The sequence below is a fragment of the Manis javanica genome, chromosome 5, assembly GCF_040802235.1.
Source record: "Manis javanica isolate MJ-LG chromosome 5, MJ_LKY, whole genome shotgun sequence".
In the NCBI taxonomy this organism is placed as follows: domain Eukaryota; kingdom Metazoa; phylum Chordata; class Mammalia; order Pholidota; family Manidae; genus Manis; species Manis javanica.
In genome coordinates, this window is record NC_133160.1 from 69716540 (window position 1) to 69736862 (window position 20323).

Here is a 20323-nt window from a genome sequence, read left to right on the forward strand (position 1 = left end):
CTTCACAGGATAGCACTGATGATACTTAATGACCTTTGGGGGTAAAAAAAAAAAAAAGATTCCCTTTAATGATAGAAAGGAAAAATCACTTTTTTATATTATAATTATGTGATATGTAGTAGATAGAATGGTAAGGTTTTATAGAAAAACCATATATACATATTTATATCTCCACATAAAAATACAACATAAATATATGGCATAAATCCATGGTTTTGTATTAATGAATATACCAGATTCCAACTTATTTCTATATAATCAAATCTAGAAAATTTCAGGTCTGTGAAAACCCACATTCAAAAGACTTGAATCTTTTATCAGATTCCTTGGTTACAAGATAAACTAAACAATAGCACAAACTGAGAAACACATAAACCAATAAGCAAAAAGATGAAAAGAACTGACATAATAACCAAACTGAAAAGTAAAGGACAGAAAGACCTACAGTGGATTAGATTAGCATGTGGCTCGGTCATTTAAATTAAAGGTGTGGTATTAGATTCTGTCACTGCTAATAAGAATTTGAGTGGTATTTATTTGACAATGTGTTGAGCACTGTTGACTGAACCTCTTACAACTGAAATACAAACTTATCTAATATGCCCATTTTTTGCAACAAATTACTAATAAAGCAATTTCAGTCTTTCTGATCAAATAAATCACAGGTAACCTTACAGAGAAGCATACATTACACAAGAACCCAGCTCTATGAAACACAGGACTGTTCATAAAGATTCTAATGTGGTAATAGTGAATGAAACATACCTAGAGTAATGTGGATATTCCACAGCCAATACTTCCATTGTACCTTTGGTGAAAATTACTACTATTTTTGTGTTAACTGAAGTTAACCTGTATTATTTTATTTTACTGTTTTTCAGCGCCACTGATAAAAATCTTCCTCTTTCCCTATTTCAGGTTTAAGATCAGGAGTATAAGTGAAAGAAAGTAAAGAGTGAATGGAAAAGTCACAGTAGTCATAGAGATAACATGAAAGGTTTCACTGAGCTTCATAGACTAATTCCCGAGAAGCAGACCTAACCATCATAATTCAGGACACTGACACACTCATTTTTTCGGTGTTCTGTCAGCTGTTAGAGTGCCCCACCTTGCTGGCTGGCATGCCCCACAATTCCTGGCCTACTCAGATCTGCACCATGCCAATAATACTTACCTTCTCAGGTAGTTCTTAATATTTCAGAGGAAAAAAAACAGTACCACAGCTTAAATTGATTAACACATCATGGAACCCATACATATATGGGGTTTTACAGAGGTTACTTCTTTTACACAAACAGGGTGGGAAGACATCTGTGCTGAAGGTTTAGACACGTAAAATTACTAAAGAACTGTTATGTACTTGAAAACTGAATTTTTTTTTAATGGAAAGTAAGGTCAAAAAATGCAGTTCTCAAGAAGAGCAGGCATTGAACAGCCCAGGGTAAGTACAATTTTCCATTCTCCCCATTCTAAGTTCACAAATTCTCTTCAGTGACTATGATCTCAATGTTCCTGTTAAAAATTGATCAATTTTTATTAATCTTTATAAACCTTTATATGCCGATTAACCTTATAAATATATTTATATGTTTACAAATCTTTTTCCTATTTTCAGTGTTTAAGAATGCACCATTTTAAACTTAAAAGGAGGTCTTCAGAGGAACCACCTCACAAGGGAAATGGACAGAGCTTAAAATAATTTATAACTTGCTTTCAATGCCTTATTTTACATAGGTCCGTGAGCTGGGAAATCCCTTAACTCATGGTTATTGATTACTTTCATGCACATTCTATTTAAATATCATAATAATACCATGACATAATTATCATGTATTAACAAATGAGGAATCTAAAACTCAGTGTTCTTAGTAACTTTTTTTTAGATTATGGACACCCTTTGCCCATGTATATATGACAGCTTTTCATCAAATTAAATTTTTCTTTACTTTTAAATATAAGATAATTCTAGGATACAGAAAGAACACAGTTCAAATAATGCATTTATTCATTTAACACATTTTTTTATTGCAGGCGCTGGGTTACATCAGTGAACAAAACTAAACAAGGATCCTTGCATTTGTGCCACTCAGAATTGTAATGAGTAAATTATATGCTAAAAAATAATAAATCCTATGCAAAAAATATATGTTTAGAGGGATTGGGAGTGTTGGGGGGTAGGGATTAGGTTGCGGTGTTAAATAGCATGGTCACAGTGTGCTTCATTAAGAAATGGACATAGGAGTAAATATGTGAAGGAGGCAAAGGAGTTAACTATGGAGAAGTCTAAGCATTCCAAGCAGAGAGGGAGGAACCAGTGCAAAAGCCCTACAGCAGTATCCTGCCTGGAGTGTGGGAGGAGCAGCAAGAAGGCCAGTGTGGCTGAAGTGTCTGAAGGGGAGAGGAGTAGGAAATGAGATCAGAGTGCTAACAGAATAGGAGGTTTGTAGGCTATTGTAAATATTTGGCTCCTACTCTGAGAAAAGGAAGGCCATATCATGCTTTTGAGCAGAAGCAATCTTTTGCCAAGATTACTGTGGCTGCCAAGACTACACTAGGCCAAAGGCAGATAGATGCAGAGACACTTTAGAGGCTTGCTCAGTATCCAAGGCTCAAGGAGTCAAGCTCAGACTACACTAGTGGCAGTAGAGATGGCAAGATGCTGTATCTGGATATATTTTGAAGGCAGAGTCAACAGTTTCCTGACAGATTGATGTGCAGTGTATGAGAAACACAGGAATCAAGAATAACTCTGAGTTTGCATCCTAGACCGATGGCCTTACTATCAACTGATATGGGGAAAGCTGAGTGGGAACAGGCTTTATAGGGTAAGATTAGGAATTTGGTTTTGACATGTGGAGTGTGAGATGAGTATTTGTTATCCTCAATATTGTACTCAATAAATTAGTATTTACTCAGTACAAACTATGGAATAGATACATCATTTAACCTTCTTTCCCTCTTGGTAATGTGAATGACCACAGAATTGGAAGTTTAAAAGTACTAACTTATTTGAAATGCTATTAAGTGTGTTAAGTTAAAGTAATTCCAATGAGCCATTACTCTCAATTCTAAAAGGTATGGAATCTAAAAAAGATTTGTATACTTACGAGAGAAAAATAAATCTGTCATGTGTTAGTGCTGGGACTCACCTCAGGAGTTCCCTGGGGAAGCGGGAAAAATATGGCAGCGTGAGAAGTGAGGCAGAAATCTCCCAAAACCACATATAACATGAAAATACAGCATACACAACTAATCCTGAAAGAGTGACCAGAAAGGAGACAGCAACAGACAGTTTACATCTGGGGAAAAGAGAAGATCTCACAGAAAAGGGTAAAGTAGCAAAGCCGCAATCCAGCAGAACCCAAGCCTTCCTCCAACCCCAGGTCATGAGCAGGAAGAAGAGAAACGGAGTGGGGAGGGAGTAGAAACCCTAAATGCCCATCTCTGGAGATCTACTCCAGTAGCATGAAGCCACATTACATGTTGCTCTGGAGATTAGAGGGGTTGGAAAACAACGACAGGCAGAATATTCAGACTGAGATTCCAGCCGCTTGTGGAGAACAGGTACCCACAACTGGCTGCTCCAGGACAAAAGAATGGCAGGGGCTTTGAAAGACTTCCCAACAGCAAGAGGGCTGCTACAAGGGCAAGGATTACACAGAGCTTGCTGCTCAGGAGAAAGGACAGGTGGACAAAATTGTCCTGGCACACACAGCCCAGCAGGTTGGAAACTTCCGGGAACTTCAGAAGCTCCATCGTCCTAGCTGGTAACACAACCCCAAGGCCCCTCACTGCAATACACAGCCTGCTGCTCCTTCCTCCCAGCCAGCAACCAGCTTGCAAACCTGTTGCCCCTGCTATTGCACCAGGCCAGCCAGAGGGCAGCCCCGCCTATGGAAGCTACAGGGGCATAATGCAGAGGCTGCTCCCTGTGTGCTCAGCCCAATAGCCCTGGCAGTGGAGGCAGGCACTGCAGCCAGGAAGCAGGAAAGGGCTCTTTCGTCCCAGCAAGCACCAGCGACCCCACCATCACCCCAGGAGCTAGGCAGCTCCAGAGAGTAGAGCTCCTGAGCCCTAGAGGGCACCATCTACACAAAGTTATTATTTCATATTATTCAGTAGGAATATGAAATGGCAAAAGAAACTTCTTCAATCCAAAATATCTCAAACACCAGAAAGAGGGTTCAGTGAAACTGAAAGCCCCAATCTTCTTGATAAAGATTTCAAAATAAAAATCATAAGCATGCTCACAGAGCTAAGAAAAATAGTTAAGATCTCAGGGACGACTTCAAGAAAGAGATAGAAACTTTGAAAAATACAGTATTTGAAATGAAACATAAAATGGAGGGATTGAAAAGAAGATTAGGAGAGGTAGAGGAGACAGTAAATTGAATAGAAATTAGAGAACAGGAATTCAAGGAAGCTGAGGCACAGAGAAAAAAGGATCTCCAGGAATTAAAGAGTAATAAGAAAACTCTGCAACCAATCCAAGTGGAAAAATTTTCACATTATAGATGTACCAGAAGAAGAAGAGAGCAAAAAAGAGAGAGAAAGTGTCTTTAAGGAAATAATTGCTGAATACTTCCCCAATGAGGGGAAGGAAATAGTCTCTCAGGCCATGGAAGTACACAGATCTCCCAACACAAGGGACCCAAGAAGGACAACACCAAGACATATAATCATTAAAATGGCAAAGATCAAGGACAAGGATAGAGTCTTAAAAGCACCCAGAGAGAGAAAAAAGATTACATACAAAGGAAAACCATCAGGCTATCATCAGACTTTTCAACAGAAACCATACAGGTCAGAAGGGAGTGGCATAATATATTTAATGCAAAGAAACAGAAAGGACTCAAACCAAGACACTCTACCTGGCAAGATTATCATTTAAATTTAAGGAGGGATTAAATAATTTCCAGATAAGCAAAAGTTGAGGAAATTTACCTCCCACAAACCATCTATACAGTGCATTTTAAAGGGACTGCTCTAGATCGAAATGCTCCTAAGGCTAAATAGCTGTCACCAGAGAGAAATCACAGTAAAGGAAGTAGACCAATTAATTACTAAGCAAATGCAAATTAAATCAGTGACCCAAAGAGTCAGTCAAGGGATACACAAGACAGAATATGACACCTAACATATAAAGAGTGGAGGAGGAAGAAAAAGGGAGGAAAAAAACAAGAAGGACCTTTAGATTGTGTCTCTAATAGCATAATAAGTGAATTAAGTTAGACTGTTAGATGGTAAAGAAGCTACCTTTGAACCTCTGGTAACCATGAATCTAAAGCCTGAAGTTGTAATAACTACATATCTATTGATAACCACCCTAAATGTAAATGGATGGAATGCATCAATCAAAAGACATAAAGTTACAAAATGGATAAAAAAGCAAAACCCATCTATATCATGCCTAAGAGACCCACTTCAAACCCAAAGATACACAGACTAAAAGTGAAGGTATGGAAAAAGATATTTCATGAAAATAATAGGGAGAGAAAAGCAGGAGTTGCACTACTTGTATCAGATAAAATAGACTTCAAAAGAAAGTCACAAGAGACAAAGAAAGACATTACATAATGGTAAAAAGGTAAGTCCAACAAGAGGATATAACCATTATAAATATCTATGCACCAAACACAGAAGCACCTACATATGTGAAACAAATATTAACAGAATTGAAGGGGGAAATAGAATGCAATGCATTCATTTTAGGGGACTTCAACACACCACTCACTCCAAAGGACAGATCAAACAGACAGAAAATAAGTAAGAAGACAGAGGCACTGAACAATGCATTAGAACGGATGGACCTAACAGACATCTACAGAACACTTCACCCAAAAGCAGCAGGACACATTCTTCTCAACTGCACATGGAACATCTTCAAGAATAGATCACATACTAGCCCAAAAAAAGAATATCAATAAATACAGAAGGATTGAAATTGTACCAACCAAGTCTCAGACCACAAAAGTATGAAACTAGAAACAAATTGTGCAATGAAAACAAGCCCACTACACATGGAGGCTTAACAACATGCTCCTAAATAATTGATGGATCAATGACCAAATAAAAACAGAGATCAAGCAATATGTGGAGACAAACTAAAACAGCAGCTCAACACCCCAACTTCTATGGGACGCAGCAAAGGCAGCTCTAAGAGGAAAGTATATGGCAATACAGTCTTATCTCAAGAAAGAAGAACAATCCCAAAAGAATAATCCCAAATGAACATAAACTCACAATTAATGAAACTAGGAAAAGAAGAACAAATGAGGCCCAAAGTCAGTAGAAGGAGGGACATATTAAGATCAGAGAAGAAATAAGTAAAATTAAGAAGAATAAAACAACAGAAAGAATTAATGAAACCAGGAACTGGTTCTTTGAGAAAATAAACAAAATAGGTAGAACCCTTAGCCAGACTTATCATGAAAAAAGTCTACTCACATAAGCAGAATCAGAAATGAGAAAGTCAAAATCACTACAGACACCACAGAAATACAAAGAATTCTTAGAGAGTACTATGAAAAATTATATGCTAACAAAATGGACAACCTAGAAGTAATGGACAACTTTCTAGACAAAGGCAACCTCCCAAGACTGACCCAGGAAGAAACAGAAAATCTGAACACAAAAATTACCAGCAATGAAATTGAACTGGTAATCAAAAAACAGTACCTAAGAACAAAGTTCCCATACCAGATGGCTTCATCACTGAGTTTTATCAAACATTTAAAGAAGACCTAACACCTATTGCTCCTTAAAGTTTTCCAAAATGTAGAACAGGAGGGAATACTTCCAAACTCTTATCTATGAAGCCAGCGTCACTCTAATACCAAAACCAGGCAAAGACACCACAAAAAAAGAAAATTACAGACTGATATCTGTAATGAACATAGATGCAAAAACCCTCAACAAAATATTAGCAAACTGAATTAAAAAATACATCAAAATATCATACATCACAATCAACTGAGATTTATTCCAGGGATGCAAGGATGGTACAATATTTGAAAATCCATCAACATCATAAACCACATCAACAAAAAGAAGGACAAATATCATATTATCATCTCAGTAGATGCTGAAAAAGCATTTGACAAAATTCCACATCCATTCATGATAAAAACTCTCAACAAAATGGGTATAGAGGGCAAGTACCTCAAAATAATAAAGGCCATATATGACAAACCCACAGCCAACATCATACTTAACAGCGAAAAGCTAAAAAATTTTCCTCTAAGATCAGGAACAAGACAAGGATGTCACTATCCCACTTTTATTCAACATAGTACTGGAGGTCCTAGCCATGGCAATCAGACAAAGAAATAAAAGGCATCCAGATTGGTAAAAAATAAGTTAAATTGTCATTGTTTGCAGATGATGTAATGTTATACATAAAAACCCTAAAGAATTCACTCCAAGACTACTAGAACTAGTGACTGAATTAAGCAAACTTGCAGGACAATCAACACAAAGATGTCTGTTGCATTCCTATATACTAACAATGACCTAGCAGAAAGAGAAATCAGGAAAAAAATTCCATTTACAATTGTATCTAAAAGAATAAATACCTAGAAATAAACCTAGCCAAGGAGGTGAAAGACCTATACCCTGTAAACTACAAGATACTCATGAGAGAAATTAAAGAAGACACCAATAAATGAAAATACATCCCGTGCTCATGGATACAAAGAATTAATACTGTCAAAATGGCTGTCCTGCCCAAAGCAATGTAGATTCAATGCAATCCCTACCAAAATACCAACAACATTCTTCAAAGAACTAAAACAAATAATTCTAAAATTTAGATGGAACCACAAAAGACCCTGAATAGCCAAAGCCATCCTGAAAAGGAAGAATAAAGCAGGAGGGGATTATGCTCCCCAACTTCAAGCTCTACTATAAAGCCACAGTAATCAAGACAATTTGGTACTGACAATTTGGAATAGATCTATATATAGATCAATAGAATAGAATAGAGAGTCCAGATGTAAACCCACACATATATGCCCAATGATAAAGGAACCATGGATTTACAATGGGGAAATGACAGCCTCTTCAACAACTGGTGTTGGCAAAACTCGACAGCTACATGCAAGAGAATGAAACTGTATTATTGTCCAACCTCACACACAAAGTAAACTCAAAATGGATCAAAGACCTGAATGTAAGTCATGAAACCACAAAACTCTTAGAAGAAAACATAGGCAAACATCTCTTGAACATAAACATGAGCAACTTTTTCCTGAACATATTTCTTCAGGCAAAGGAAACAGAAGCAAAAATGCAAATGGGACTACATCAAACTTAAAAGCTTCTGTACAGCAAAGGGCAACATCAGTAGAACAAAAAGGCATCCTACAGTATGAGAGGATATATTCATAAGCGATATATCCAATAATGGGTTAACATCCAAAATATATAAAGAACTCACATGCCTCAACACCCAAAAAGCAAATAACCTAATTAAAAAATGGGCAGAGGATCTGAACAGACACTTCTCCAAAGAAGAAATTCAGATGCCCAACAGGTACATGAAAACTCGCTTCACCAATTGCTGATCATCAGGGAAAAGCAAATTAAAACCACAATGAGATATCACCTCACACCAGTTAGGATGGCCACCATCCAAAAGACAAGGAACAACATGCTGGTGAGTATGTGGAGAAAGGGAACACCCCTATACTGTTGGTGGGAGTGTAAATTAGTTCAAACGTTGCGGAAAACAATATGGAGGTTCCTCAAAAAACTAAAAATATAAATACCATTTGACCCAGAATTTCCACACCTAGGAATTTATCCAAAGAAAACAAGATCACAGATTCAAAAAGACGTATGCACCCCTATGTTTATCACAGCACTATTTATAATAGCCAAGACATGGAGGCAACCTAAGTGTCCATCAAGACAGGACATGAGTGGATATACACAATGCAATATTATTCAGCCATAAAAAAGCAAACCCTGCCATTTGTAACAATATGGATGGAGCTAGAGGGTATTATGCTCAGTGAAATAAGCCAGGTGGAGAAAGACAAGTACCAAATGCTTTCACTCATTTGTTGAGTATAACAACAAAGCAAAACTGAAGGAACAAAACAGCAGCAGACTCACAGACTCTAAAAAGGGACTAGTTTTTCCCAAAGGGAAAAGGGGTGGGGAGGGCAGATGGGGAGGGAGGGAGAAGGGGATTAAGGGGTATTATGATCAGCACACATAATGTAGGGGGAGCATGGAGAGGCAGTATGGCACAGAGAAGACAAGCAGTCACTCTATAGCATCTTACTATGTTGATGGATAGTGACTATAGTGGGGTATGTGGGGGGACTTGATAATATCAGTTTATGTAGTAACCACACAATGTTGCTCATGTGAAACCTTCATAAGACTGTGTGTCAATGATAGCTTAATTTAAAAAAAAAGAGTTCCTTGAAGGCTATCCACATGAACCAGCTTAGCTCAGGATCCTATATAAGGGGCCCGGTAACTATTTGTTGATGGTGATAACAATGATGCTAATGATTTTAAAGATGGTCCTGGGAGTTTGACTTTTTGTAGGGTTATCTGAATAGGAAGAAACAAAGAGTTTGAAAAGTATAATCAACATTTTAAATAGTTTGACTTGTTTTTTGGTCTAGATACTTATTTTGAAATTTCAAAAATGTGAGAAATGCGCTCACTGGTCCAAACTTATAGTAAGTGGACACTGAGTCAAAGAGAACTGTGGAGTGAGGCTTTAATGGCTGTCTTGCACAATCGGGTGTGTGGTGAGCAGCACACTCAGAGCAGTTACAACAAGCAGTTTACTCCTTAGTGTATGCGTCTCTCTCCTGGGTCCTCACTGGCTGAGTACCACAGGGCTCACATTCTTCCCCAGACATCACCTAACCAGTTATAACCATATTAGGCTTTCTTTACATTTGCCTTAATTTTATTGGCTAGTTCAAAACTTTTTTGGCATTTTTCTGAAGTGACACACAGCCCACTCTTTCTCAGTCTCCCTTCCCCTCCAGCCAGAGTGACTCCCTGGTATATGTTCTGACATGTAGGCTTCTTGTTAATACCCTTTTGTTTAAACTTTAATTCCTCTGGGAATAAATCATATTTAGTTTATGCCATTTCTATCAAAAAACAAAGTAAAGTGATTTGAGATAATTATACATATTGAAAAACTGGTCCTAGGAGATGAAAGGAACTAAGCTGGTTCATTTGGAATGGGAGGTTACAGATAAGCCAGACGGGACAGCTAAAATAATTCATGTGCTAGTGATGGGTTAGGGAAGGTTACATCAATATGTACTCATGTTTAGCTTAATATAGACACATAGTTAAATATAGAAATATTTATATATATATGTGTATATATACCCAGGTTAGTACACAACTATATTCCTTGCTCTGTCAGGTGAGAGACCCTAGAAGCAAATATACCTCTATAGTAGCAAACACCCCAGGCATCCAGATTTTGGCTTCTAATAGTATTTTCCAATTAAAGGAATCAAAGCTTCTTAGAGAAATGGCCTATTCTAGGCTGGGGTAGGTAATATAAAGATAAGTCTACAACATCTTGTTGACCACGAAGTAAGGGAAGTACTCAAAAACACCCCACATTAATGGGGGCATGTCAAAGAGGACAGGAGTCAACTGAAAAAGCTCCCAATGGCCAAAGCTGAAACATCGAGAATAACAGAGTAAGTAACATGAGTTTTAGATCATAACCTAAAGTATAAAAACCTAAAAATATAAAAATCCATAATGTAAATTGATAAAAATGATTGAATAAATAAATGAAGAACAGGCAAATTTCTCATTTAAAAAAAAAAGACTACAAATAATTTAAGCAGATCAAGAAGATGGAGCCATAACCCCCCCCCCATCCCTCAAATATGGACTGTGTACAGTAACTTCCTCCCAAAGAAAACAGTATGGAAGGTGGGGAATAGAGTATCTTTATAATGGAGAGAAACACGACCTCAGCTAAGTGATCAAGGTTAACAACATTAGTGGTAAAGGCCTGTGGACAGCATGTTCCCTTACGTGACGTGATCATAACCCTATCTAACCATGAGAAAAACATCAGGCAAACCCAAACTGAAGAACTTTCTAAAAAATACCTGACCAGTATTTCTCAAGCTGTCAAAAAAATGTTTTTAAAGGAAAGTTTAAGGAATTGTCCCAGGCTAGAGGAGACATGAGGACTAAATGTGGTGTCCTGAACAGGGTCCTGGAACAGAAGAAGGGCACAGGGGAAAGACTGAGGGACTATGAGTAAAGTACAGACTTCAGCTAATAATGATGTGTCAGTATAGGTTCATGAGTTGTGACAAGAGCACCATACTAATGAAAGATGTTCAGAACAGGGAAATTGAGTGTGGCATTTATGGAAACTCTGTAATATCTTCACAACTTTTGTTTAAACCTAAAACTAGTTTAAGATCAAAATTTATTTTTAAAAAGGCCTGACCCTAGGGCTTCAAGGACCACCACAAAAAGAATTTTTCAAGTAACTGAACTTAGTAACTCTAGTTTTACTATGAAGAGTAAGAGAATCTCACTCATTTTTGTGCTTTACCAATCCAACTACAGACCATTTATCTACATGTATATACAGATATATATGTATATCCATGTGATTTCACCATTACATTTCACCATTTTCACCATTATAAATGGCCACATGGGTGGGAATTTTCTTCTGTTATGTCCATTGCTGTATCTGTCCCTGGCACATAGTAAATGATCAATAAATACTTAATTAAATTAATGAATAAACAAACCTGTTTTAGATACCTTACAGTAAAAATATGATTCAATGACATTGTAAAATCTAAATAAGATGTAGAGAACTAAGACCATGGAAATTCCTGACAAGAACTGACATATACAATATGGTCTAACTTTATGGACTATTTAATCCTGAAGAAACTAAATCAGATGGTCCTTTCCAACAATTTACTATCCCAACATCTGTGAGGACCTCTGGTGGGATAGGAAACCTGAGTCTTGACTTGATCTCTAAAAATTTCTATCTTTGAGCAAGTTACTTAACATTTCTGTGCCTTAACTTTCCTCATCTGTAAAATAAAATTGGATTAGATGATCTTTAAAATCCCACCCAGTCTTTAACAATTTTTAAGCCTTTAAAGTTTTTAAAATAATCTTTAGGCCTCGGCATAGAAGAAAAGAAAAGTAAGACTAGAGTGCGTTCTCCAACCCACCCACATCTCTTCTCCTCACTCTTTGGCCTTGAAGTCTTGTCCACAGCTAAATGCTAGATTTGAACTTTATGGCCATTTCCCCATGACCTGATTTTTGGATTGTTTATTCTTTTACAGTACTTTGATTTTGCAGTTTGGCTTATGAGGGAGTTTGCTCAACATGAATCCAAAAATCTCTTGCTTACACCACTTCTGAGAATTAAAACCAGACATGATGTAAGTATCAATGTTGACTATTTCAGAAAAAAATAAAACAAATTGTGAAAAGTTGAAGTAATTTTGTGTAAGATTTTATAACAGGTTTCTAAAAAGCATTAATTTCTTAATATTAGGCAGTGAACTTTGCATTTAATCTAGTATTTTATCTTTTAAAAATGACATATATTCCTTTTTAATGTGTTTTTTTTTGACAAATTTGATCAGTATATATTGTCAGTATGGATAAACTAAACCCTCAAAAATCTACTTCCCATATTTATTTACTATGTATAGGTTTCATTTCATTGTTAAGGCCCCTCACCCCTCAACTAAGTTATTCTACAGGTAAAGTATTTTACTTTTGCAGTAATTACATTTATATCCTCTGAGAATACAAATAATTTTTTCCTATCTCACTATTATTGATCAACACAAGTTATAAACATTCTAAACTTACTGATAAATTTGTTACTGTGATCTATAGAATTAAACAGAAAACAATGTACAACTTTCTAGCAGATGAAGATTAGGCAGATTTTTTCATACCAGTGCTAACACTGAGGCTTGGTGATTTAAACTTACACTACGGTTAACCTCACTATATACAATTTTTTCTAAATGAACAATTTTGTGAACACTTAAATTATAAATCCTATTATTTGTTCTGGGCTTGTTGCTCATAGCAACAAAATTTATTCTGCTATGGAATGGAGTAAGGAGTCTATTGTGTATTAAAGAACTACTCAATTTCACCCTCCAAATATAGGCTTGGCAGTTAAATATAGTTACTTTTTGAACTTTTTTATTTTTTTATTTCAAAAGTGGGGGAAAGAATCTTAAGAAATGTTTTCATACAGTGGGAAATCTTTAGGCTGATGCACTCATGCCTCTACTATGTGAATGCGTTAGGGAAAAAAATGGTTCACAACTCTCAACCAGTAGCAACCAACCTAGTATGATTCTTAGAAAACAAAATGTTCTATGTTTCCAGAGTTCTTTTCTTTCTGAGGGAAAACTCAGAATATTTTACAAATCACTGCAGGAATCACACACAGGGTAAAATGGAGAACCACCAGGGATGTGCCATAACACTGCAGTCTGAAATGAGGCCAGAAGAAGAAGAGTGGGAAGAATTATGTCTTTGGCAGATGCAAGTTCATAAATCCCCATTTCTCTAGATTATAAGAACCATTTGCATCCCCAAAGGATGCTACTAGTCACAACACTGAACTTATACCAAAAGTTGCTTTTGGGTTTTTTGGTTTTGTTTTGTTTCTTTTTTATATGCTGGCTGTCTCATCCCATTGTCACTTGAGTGAGGTCTCTGCTGACATGCCTGGCTGTGGTGTCTTTCACCATCATCGATTCATATCAACCCATTAAATGATGATCCAGATGACATTAATAGCCAAGGATGAAGACTTTTAGTTTCTTGCCTAAAAGCTGCCATCGTTGATAGATCAATGCCTATCAATTTGACTCAGAGAATATCACTTACTGAACCACCACCACTTCCTTGGTTTTACTTCCTTATCTGAAAATGCTCAAAGCCCATCCAGACTAATTTGAAAGAGGACTGCTCCAGAAAAGGCATGGCAGCAAACCACACAAACTGAATGTTAAGATGGAGATGAACTTGTGAACTTGGTAGGAAAAGAGCCTATGATGGGAACTAGAACAAGTGAATCTTTCTTGGCTGTTGCCATTCCTCAAAGGAAACTGATAAATCTTGAATTTTCCATTTATGCGTAACAGCTGTGGGGTTTGCCTCTGAAGAGAGCTAAGTCAACTCTTACTACATCAACCTGAAGGAGATCTGTTTTATCCAGAAAAATTAACATGCATCCAAGGAGATTTAAAACATATTTAAAATTAAATAAAATGCTATGACCTTAATTGTGTGAAAGATCCTACTTAGCTAAGGAAGAAACTAGAAAGCACTGTTTATTTAGAGCCCTTTATGTTTATGATGGTACAGAATCAACTGTTTGGGAGGCTTACGGCCTATTTACCAAGAGAAAAAGGTCAGGGTTCTCTAAATTGTAACTTGTAGAGACTTCTGTTAACGATGAGAAGACAATTCCATTTTCAGGTCCCTTGTCCTAAATTAATCTCCTCTCTTGTGGACCCCAGTAGTTTCAGAGATGCACTTTAGAGTAGCTTACTTGACATCACTTTTGATAACTATGGAGTTTTTATCATTACAGATGAACCTATACTCTATGTTCTTGAGATAAACAACCCCTCCAATGACTATCTTAAGGGTATATTATTATTAATGATATCAGAGTACTGTATTGCCTTACCTCGTAAGTGGGAAACCACAGGGTAAAAATCTCAACTCAGTCACTGGGGCAGTTTAATAAGGCCAGCATACAAAAGGCTACAGCTTTAAAACCATTTGACTGGTGGTGTCCTATTTAATTATGACAGAAGCAAATGTTGTATGCATCTCCTTTCTTTTCTCCACTACCTTCACTGCCTGACAGTAGCCAAACCAACACTATTGCCAAACCCATCATGATTCATACTAAATATGTTTGTCACATCCTGAGCTGAGAAGAGTAGGGGTAAATCCCTCTTCCTCTCTCTTCAAGATGAAGGTCATCGAAAAGTACTCACTGATTCATTGTCCTGGAAATATTTTAAAGACTACTTTTCATAAATTCCCACATCACCCCTTGAGTTGACTATAGACATGTAGGAAGACAGAACAGTGGAAGAAGAGAAAGTCCTAAATAGTGGATCTTTCAGAGCTCCATTTTTTGCCCACGAAGCCTCACCACTCCTGTGATGTAACATTACCTATATGCTGATGACACCCAAATTGATATATTAACACCGACCTCTCCTCTAAGCTTCAGACCCAAAATTCCAACTAGGTAGTGAACACCCTCACTCAAGTTCACTTAGGCAACTCACACCTGATAGGTCTAAATCTGAACCTGTATTACCTTTTCCAAGACCTTGCTCTTTCCCCTTTCTCATTTACCTTCCCATCCAAACCAGAAACATAGGAGTGACCTTTGACTTTCCCTCTACTTCATTCCTAAATCTCATCAATCTCATCAATCTAGCCTTTACTCATCCTCTCTGTCCTGTTATAGCCAGTTCTCATCATCACTTGCTTTGGTTATTTCAATGGATGGCCTTCTAACTGGTCTATCTCTACTAGTCTTGGCCCCCTCAAATCCATCCTTACAGTGCTGCCAGAATGATCTTTGTCAAATTCAAATTCTACTGTGTCTCCTCTTAAAACTCTTCTTGGCTTTCCACTGTTTATAGCAGCATGGTACGCAAGGCATGTTAGCAAGCAGTCTCTCTCTCCAGCCTTATCTGTTTCCTTCCACTTTATACTTCCTTTGTACTTTACACTCCAGCAGTAGTGAGTTACTTGTAATTCTAGAGATACACCTAGTAAGCTTTCTGAATCCATGCCTTTGCATGTGCTATGTCCCAGAATGATCTAATACTCTCACCTCCACTCCTTCTGCTCTAGAACTGCCTAAAGAACTCCTTCCTCTATATCACTGAAAATCCTATTTATAGGTCATCTTCCCCAATCTAGACAAGTTTAATCACTCCCTTTCCTATATTACTTCCTATATCATAATACTTCTTCTTCCTTTCCAATATGCAACATATAGAAGGAGCACATCAAAACTCTATTACACATATTAATTTACATTCCGCCTTCCCAGGATTGTGACTCATTAAGGGCACAGATCATTTTGTATTCAGTTTAGAACCCTGACGCCTAGTATAGCATCTGGCACATTCAGTAAGTGTTGGTTATTATTGAAGAGGATTCTAAAATTTATTCAGCTAAAACAATGGGCCACTATACCCGGACTTATTTATTCTGCAAAAATTATATAAATTGATAATATCAACATAAATATCTTTGTCAGACAACAGGTCATATGGATAAAATATTCTTTCTCTGTAAGTCTGTATTAGTACCTTCAGAAACCCAAAGGTCTTCACATAGAAAAATTTTCAAAACCCATTTGCACAGTTCAAAACACCACAACTGCTGAGTACTATTAGATCTCTTTTGTGAGGTGTTCTAGAGAGGTTCTGATTGGCTCTTGGTGTTGGTATTAGGGCTGTGGTTTGTATATGTACCACCACATGCCCACCTACTCCCCCAACGAGTCAGAACTGGGTTTGTGCCTCTTATTTCCCTGCACCATCCCCCCCACACACTGCATCTGCTCAACAGGCATGCAATCCTGGGTATAATAATGGTAGAGTTGACTGTGCTAGTGGAAAGAATACTAGCCAGGAGCTAGGACCCTTGACTAGCTGATAAAAGAGAAGTCCCTCTCCTGAATGAGCTAATACGTAAATAAGAAACAATACAGGAGGAAGTAATGATATTAAACCCTGATTTTGGCCTTTGATGTAAATCATCTCATTTAGTCCTCACAAAAATGCTCTAAGATAGGATCATTTTTGTCTTCATTTTACACATAAAGGAACTTACTCAGAAAAATTTGCCTACGACCACACTGCTAAGAGGTTGCAAAGCCAGCATTTGTACCTACATTAGAAGCCTACATTCTCAACTAGTATTTAGTATGTCAGATTTGAAAGAGGAAATTTAAAAACTGATATTCAAAATTTTATATGTTCATCCCACTGATCTTCAAACACCTGCCCAATATAAGGAATTTTTTTAAAACTAGTTTAATAGCTTTGCAGAGAAGGTGCTAAACTGCAGTGATTACAGCTTATGCTCAGGAGTCAAGACTGCCTCCAGTCCTACCCAGGTTCTACCGCACATGAGCTGTTTTCTGAGTTATCTTATCACTTCCTCAGAACTTCAGTTTCATATTATGGGGTGAATATGAAGATGAAATGATAGAATACTTGTAAAACTCTTCATAAAGATTTAATAAATACCAATACTAGCAAATTAACAGCAATAAAAGCTAACAAAGAAAAAAATTTCAGAAACAAATCTTTACTTACCGAGGCCAGTAGTCTTCCATCTTCCTTCATAGCAAGATACCGGTTCGCACACACTCCTTTGATAGACACAACTCCTCTCTCTTCTGCTTGAAGTTGTAGTTTGACTGTAAGTAATTGGGGGGGTGGGGAATTACCTTTTCAGCATCATAGAAAAAAGAGCTGTCTACACATTCAGGCCGTATAGAGCCAAGAAATACCTGAGCAACCAGCTAATCTGCTCTGGAGGAGTGACAAGATAGGGGCAGAGGGCCAGGGGCTGATGCCAGTAAAATCCTACAAGAGAGAGGATTACAGGCAGAGCCACAGAGCACAAGTGCCACTAGAGCCTCTACTCCCCCTCACTTCGGAGTCAGTGAGCAGAGGAGACTGACACAGGGAGCATTTTTTCCTTTGATGTGCAATTATCTTCTATTTGGCCCTGTTAAGTGCTTAATTTTTTTTAATGTGTTTTACATAAAAAATGTAAACCACTTGTAAGAATTTCCACACTACTAAGTGTAAACTCTTTATATGTTATTTTTAACCAATTCTTTACAAATAAAATAAGATCTAATGCTTCACCATTATCTTTTGGTTTCTATGTCCTTGAATTTCTAAGTATCTTATTTCTAGTTTCCCCTGCAATACAATACCAACGCATTCACCTGTCCTTAAGGAGGGATTGTGATGTATAACTGTTTTTCTTTTTGCAAATATCTAACTAGTAAGAAGGCAAATTGCTTATACTTAATTTGCTTATACAGTGTGATGTCAGATTTTCAGAATGTGAGACCCTGAAAAGGATGACCTATTATACTACATTATCAATTATTAAGCGAATTGTAGGAAAACCAAAAATAAGATACTACATGATTATGATGATAATGCCACATGGACAAATAACCATTTAATTAATTCAAATAAAAATGAAGTTTAAAATTTCTATTTTGCTATTCAGAGGAAGCATTCTCCTGCCTAGAACAGTATTCCCCAAAAGGTATTTTTCATAACAAAGGTTACCTAAAGAAAAGGTTCTGAGGCCAAATAAATTTAGCAAATTCTTGGTTAAGCCAAGTTAACTCTTTAACGCCAAATTTCTTGGAAATCTGCTTCTCATAACCTGCACTGTAAGTCACCACAAGGGACTCAAGGCCATTGTACGGCCTATGAATATATCTAGGACACCCTCAAGAGCAACAGAAAACAGTGGTGAATATTCAGAACTTTAGAGATCAGCATAATGGATAACATTAGAAACATAATGTAAATTTAATTTTCCCAGGTGTTTCCAGGTAGCTAGGGAAACAGCATGAAAAAGCAATGTTTGAAAGATTCTGGAATTACTATTAACTTCGTTAGATATGATTATGTTGTAATAATTCTGTTCAAAAGTTTTCCTATCAGAGAAACACAGGTAAAACAAGATAAAACATATAGGTCTAACTTTAAATTATTCCAGCAGTCAGTCAATTAATCATTTTCTAATAAAGTGGGTGGGAAAATAAAACAAGAGTGATTAACCTATGTCAATAGTTCTTAAAAGCATGGGTGTTCATTACTGTAGTCTCACTACTTTATGAATGTTTGAGAATGTACATTTCTTAAAGACACTGGTTGGATAGTTAATGTCTGATTGTCCTCTGTGTACCAGTTACCCCTGGGGTCCAGAGAGCACATTATGTAAGTCTGTGGTTACCAGATGAAATTCTTCTATAAAATCTTGAAAGAAATAACAAATGCAGTAAAAGGAATATAATCAAAACATAAAAACTAATCAAATAATATAAAATCATCTTCAATTATGGGGAAATATAGAAAATAAGCTTTATTTTTAACAAACATAACCAAAACTATCTTAACGATTATCAAATCCCTGTACACATCCCCATATACAGCTCTGATCTAGATAAGCCATATTAATTATAAATTCATTTGTATCTCTTTTAACTCAAAAGGCAATATAAATGCTCATGAGGCAAGGCTGCATAATCAGTCACTACACTTTCTTTCAGTACCCTGTTAATAAACTGCAGCCTTGCTCTAGCCTACCTTCTTATAAATATGCATTAATGGTCACAGATGGATACTAATGTGTGACCAATACCAGTGATTCAACACCCCAAGTAAATGTCACATTCTTTTATTCACTGACCTTTTACAGACTTCTTGTTATTCCACTCTAGGAGAGTGTTGTTCAATAAGGCACTAAAAATAAACTCTCATCTAGATGCCATTTAAAAAGTGTTTCCATTGCCATGTAATTATAAAAATATAAACTTAATAAAACTAACTGGATCCTAAATAAGAAGCTGGATAAGCCACAAAATCATAGATTTTCTTCAAAAACCCATCAGAGATGAGATGCAAAGAAACCTAAATGAACTGAATTCCACACACAAAGAGGGGACAAGTAGCTTTCATTTCTGACAGGAAGAACAAACCTGCCAAAAACAGGGGTATGGAGAAACCAGCTGAACTTTTACAAAATGTAACAGCTGCTAATGTGAAGAATTAGAATTCTGAGGAGCCCTAATCAAAGAGCAAATCCATATCCACCTCCCAGTTCTTTCCCACAGAACTTGCACCTAATACACAACCACCACACACCAAAGGCTAGGACAGAACAGGGGCTGAGGGATCCTCCTGAAGTACCTCAGGCCTTTGTTGAGTACAAAGCAGCAGTTCACTGAAGGCTGGGAGCAGGACAGAGCTGAGAGTTATCCCTCTGAGAAGCACTGAGCAGTCAGCAAATGGAATGCAGAATGAAAAGAGCTCTTCCAAGACAAAGAAAGCCAGGGGTCGAGATCAAGAGCAAGGTTATAACCTACCCTAACAGTTGGCAGCTGAGCTATAAGGCAAAATACAATATGAAAACTACTCAACCTAAAAGAAGGCAGGAAAGGAAACACAGAAAGACAAAGAACAGACAGGTAAATTAGAAAACAAAT

The 20323-nt window shown here is 37.0% G+C and overlaps 1 protein-coding gene across 1 annotated transcript in view; it reads right to left on the reverse strand.

Moving 5' to 3' along the window:
- FGF2 (fibroblast growth factor 2) overlaps positions 1-20323 on the reverse strand; it is a 66927-nt gene that overhangs the window by 1249 nt on the left and 45355 nt on the right. Inside the window, exon 2 of the mRNA XM_073237072.1 lies at positions 17397-17500. Coding sequence (XP_073093173.1) covers positions 17397-17500 — 104 coding nt within the window. The remainder of the gene's footprint in view (positions 1-17396; positions 17501-20323) is intronic.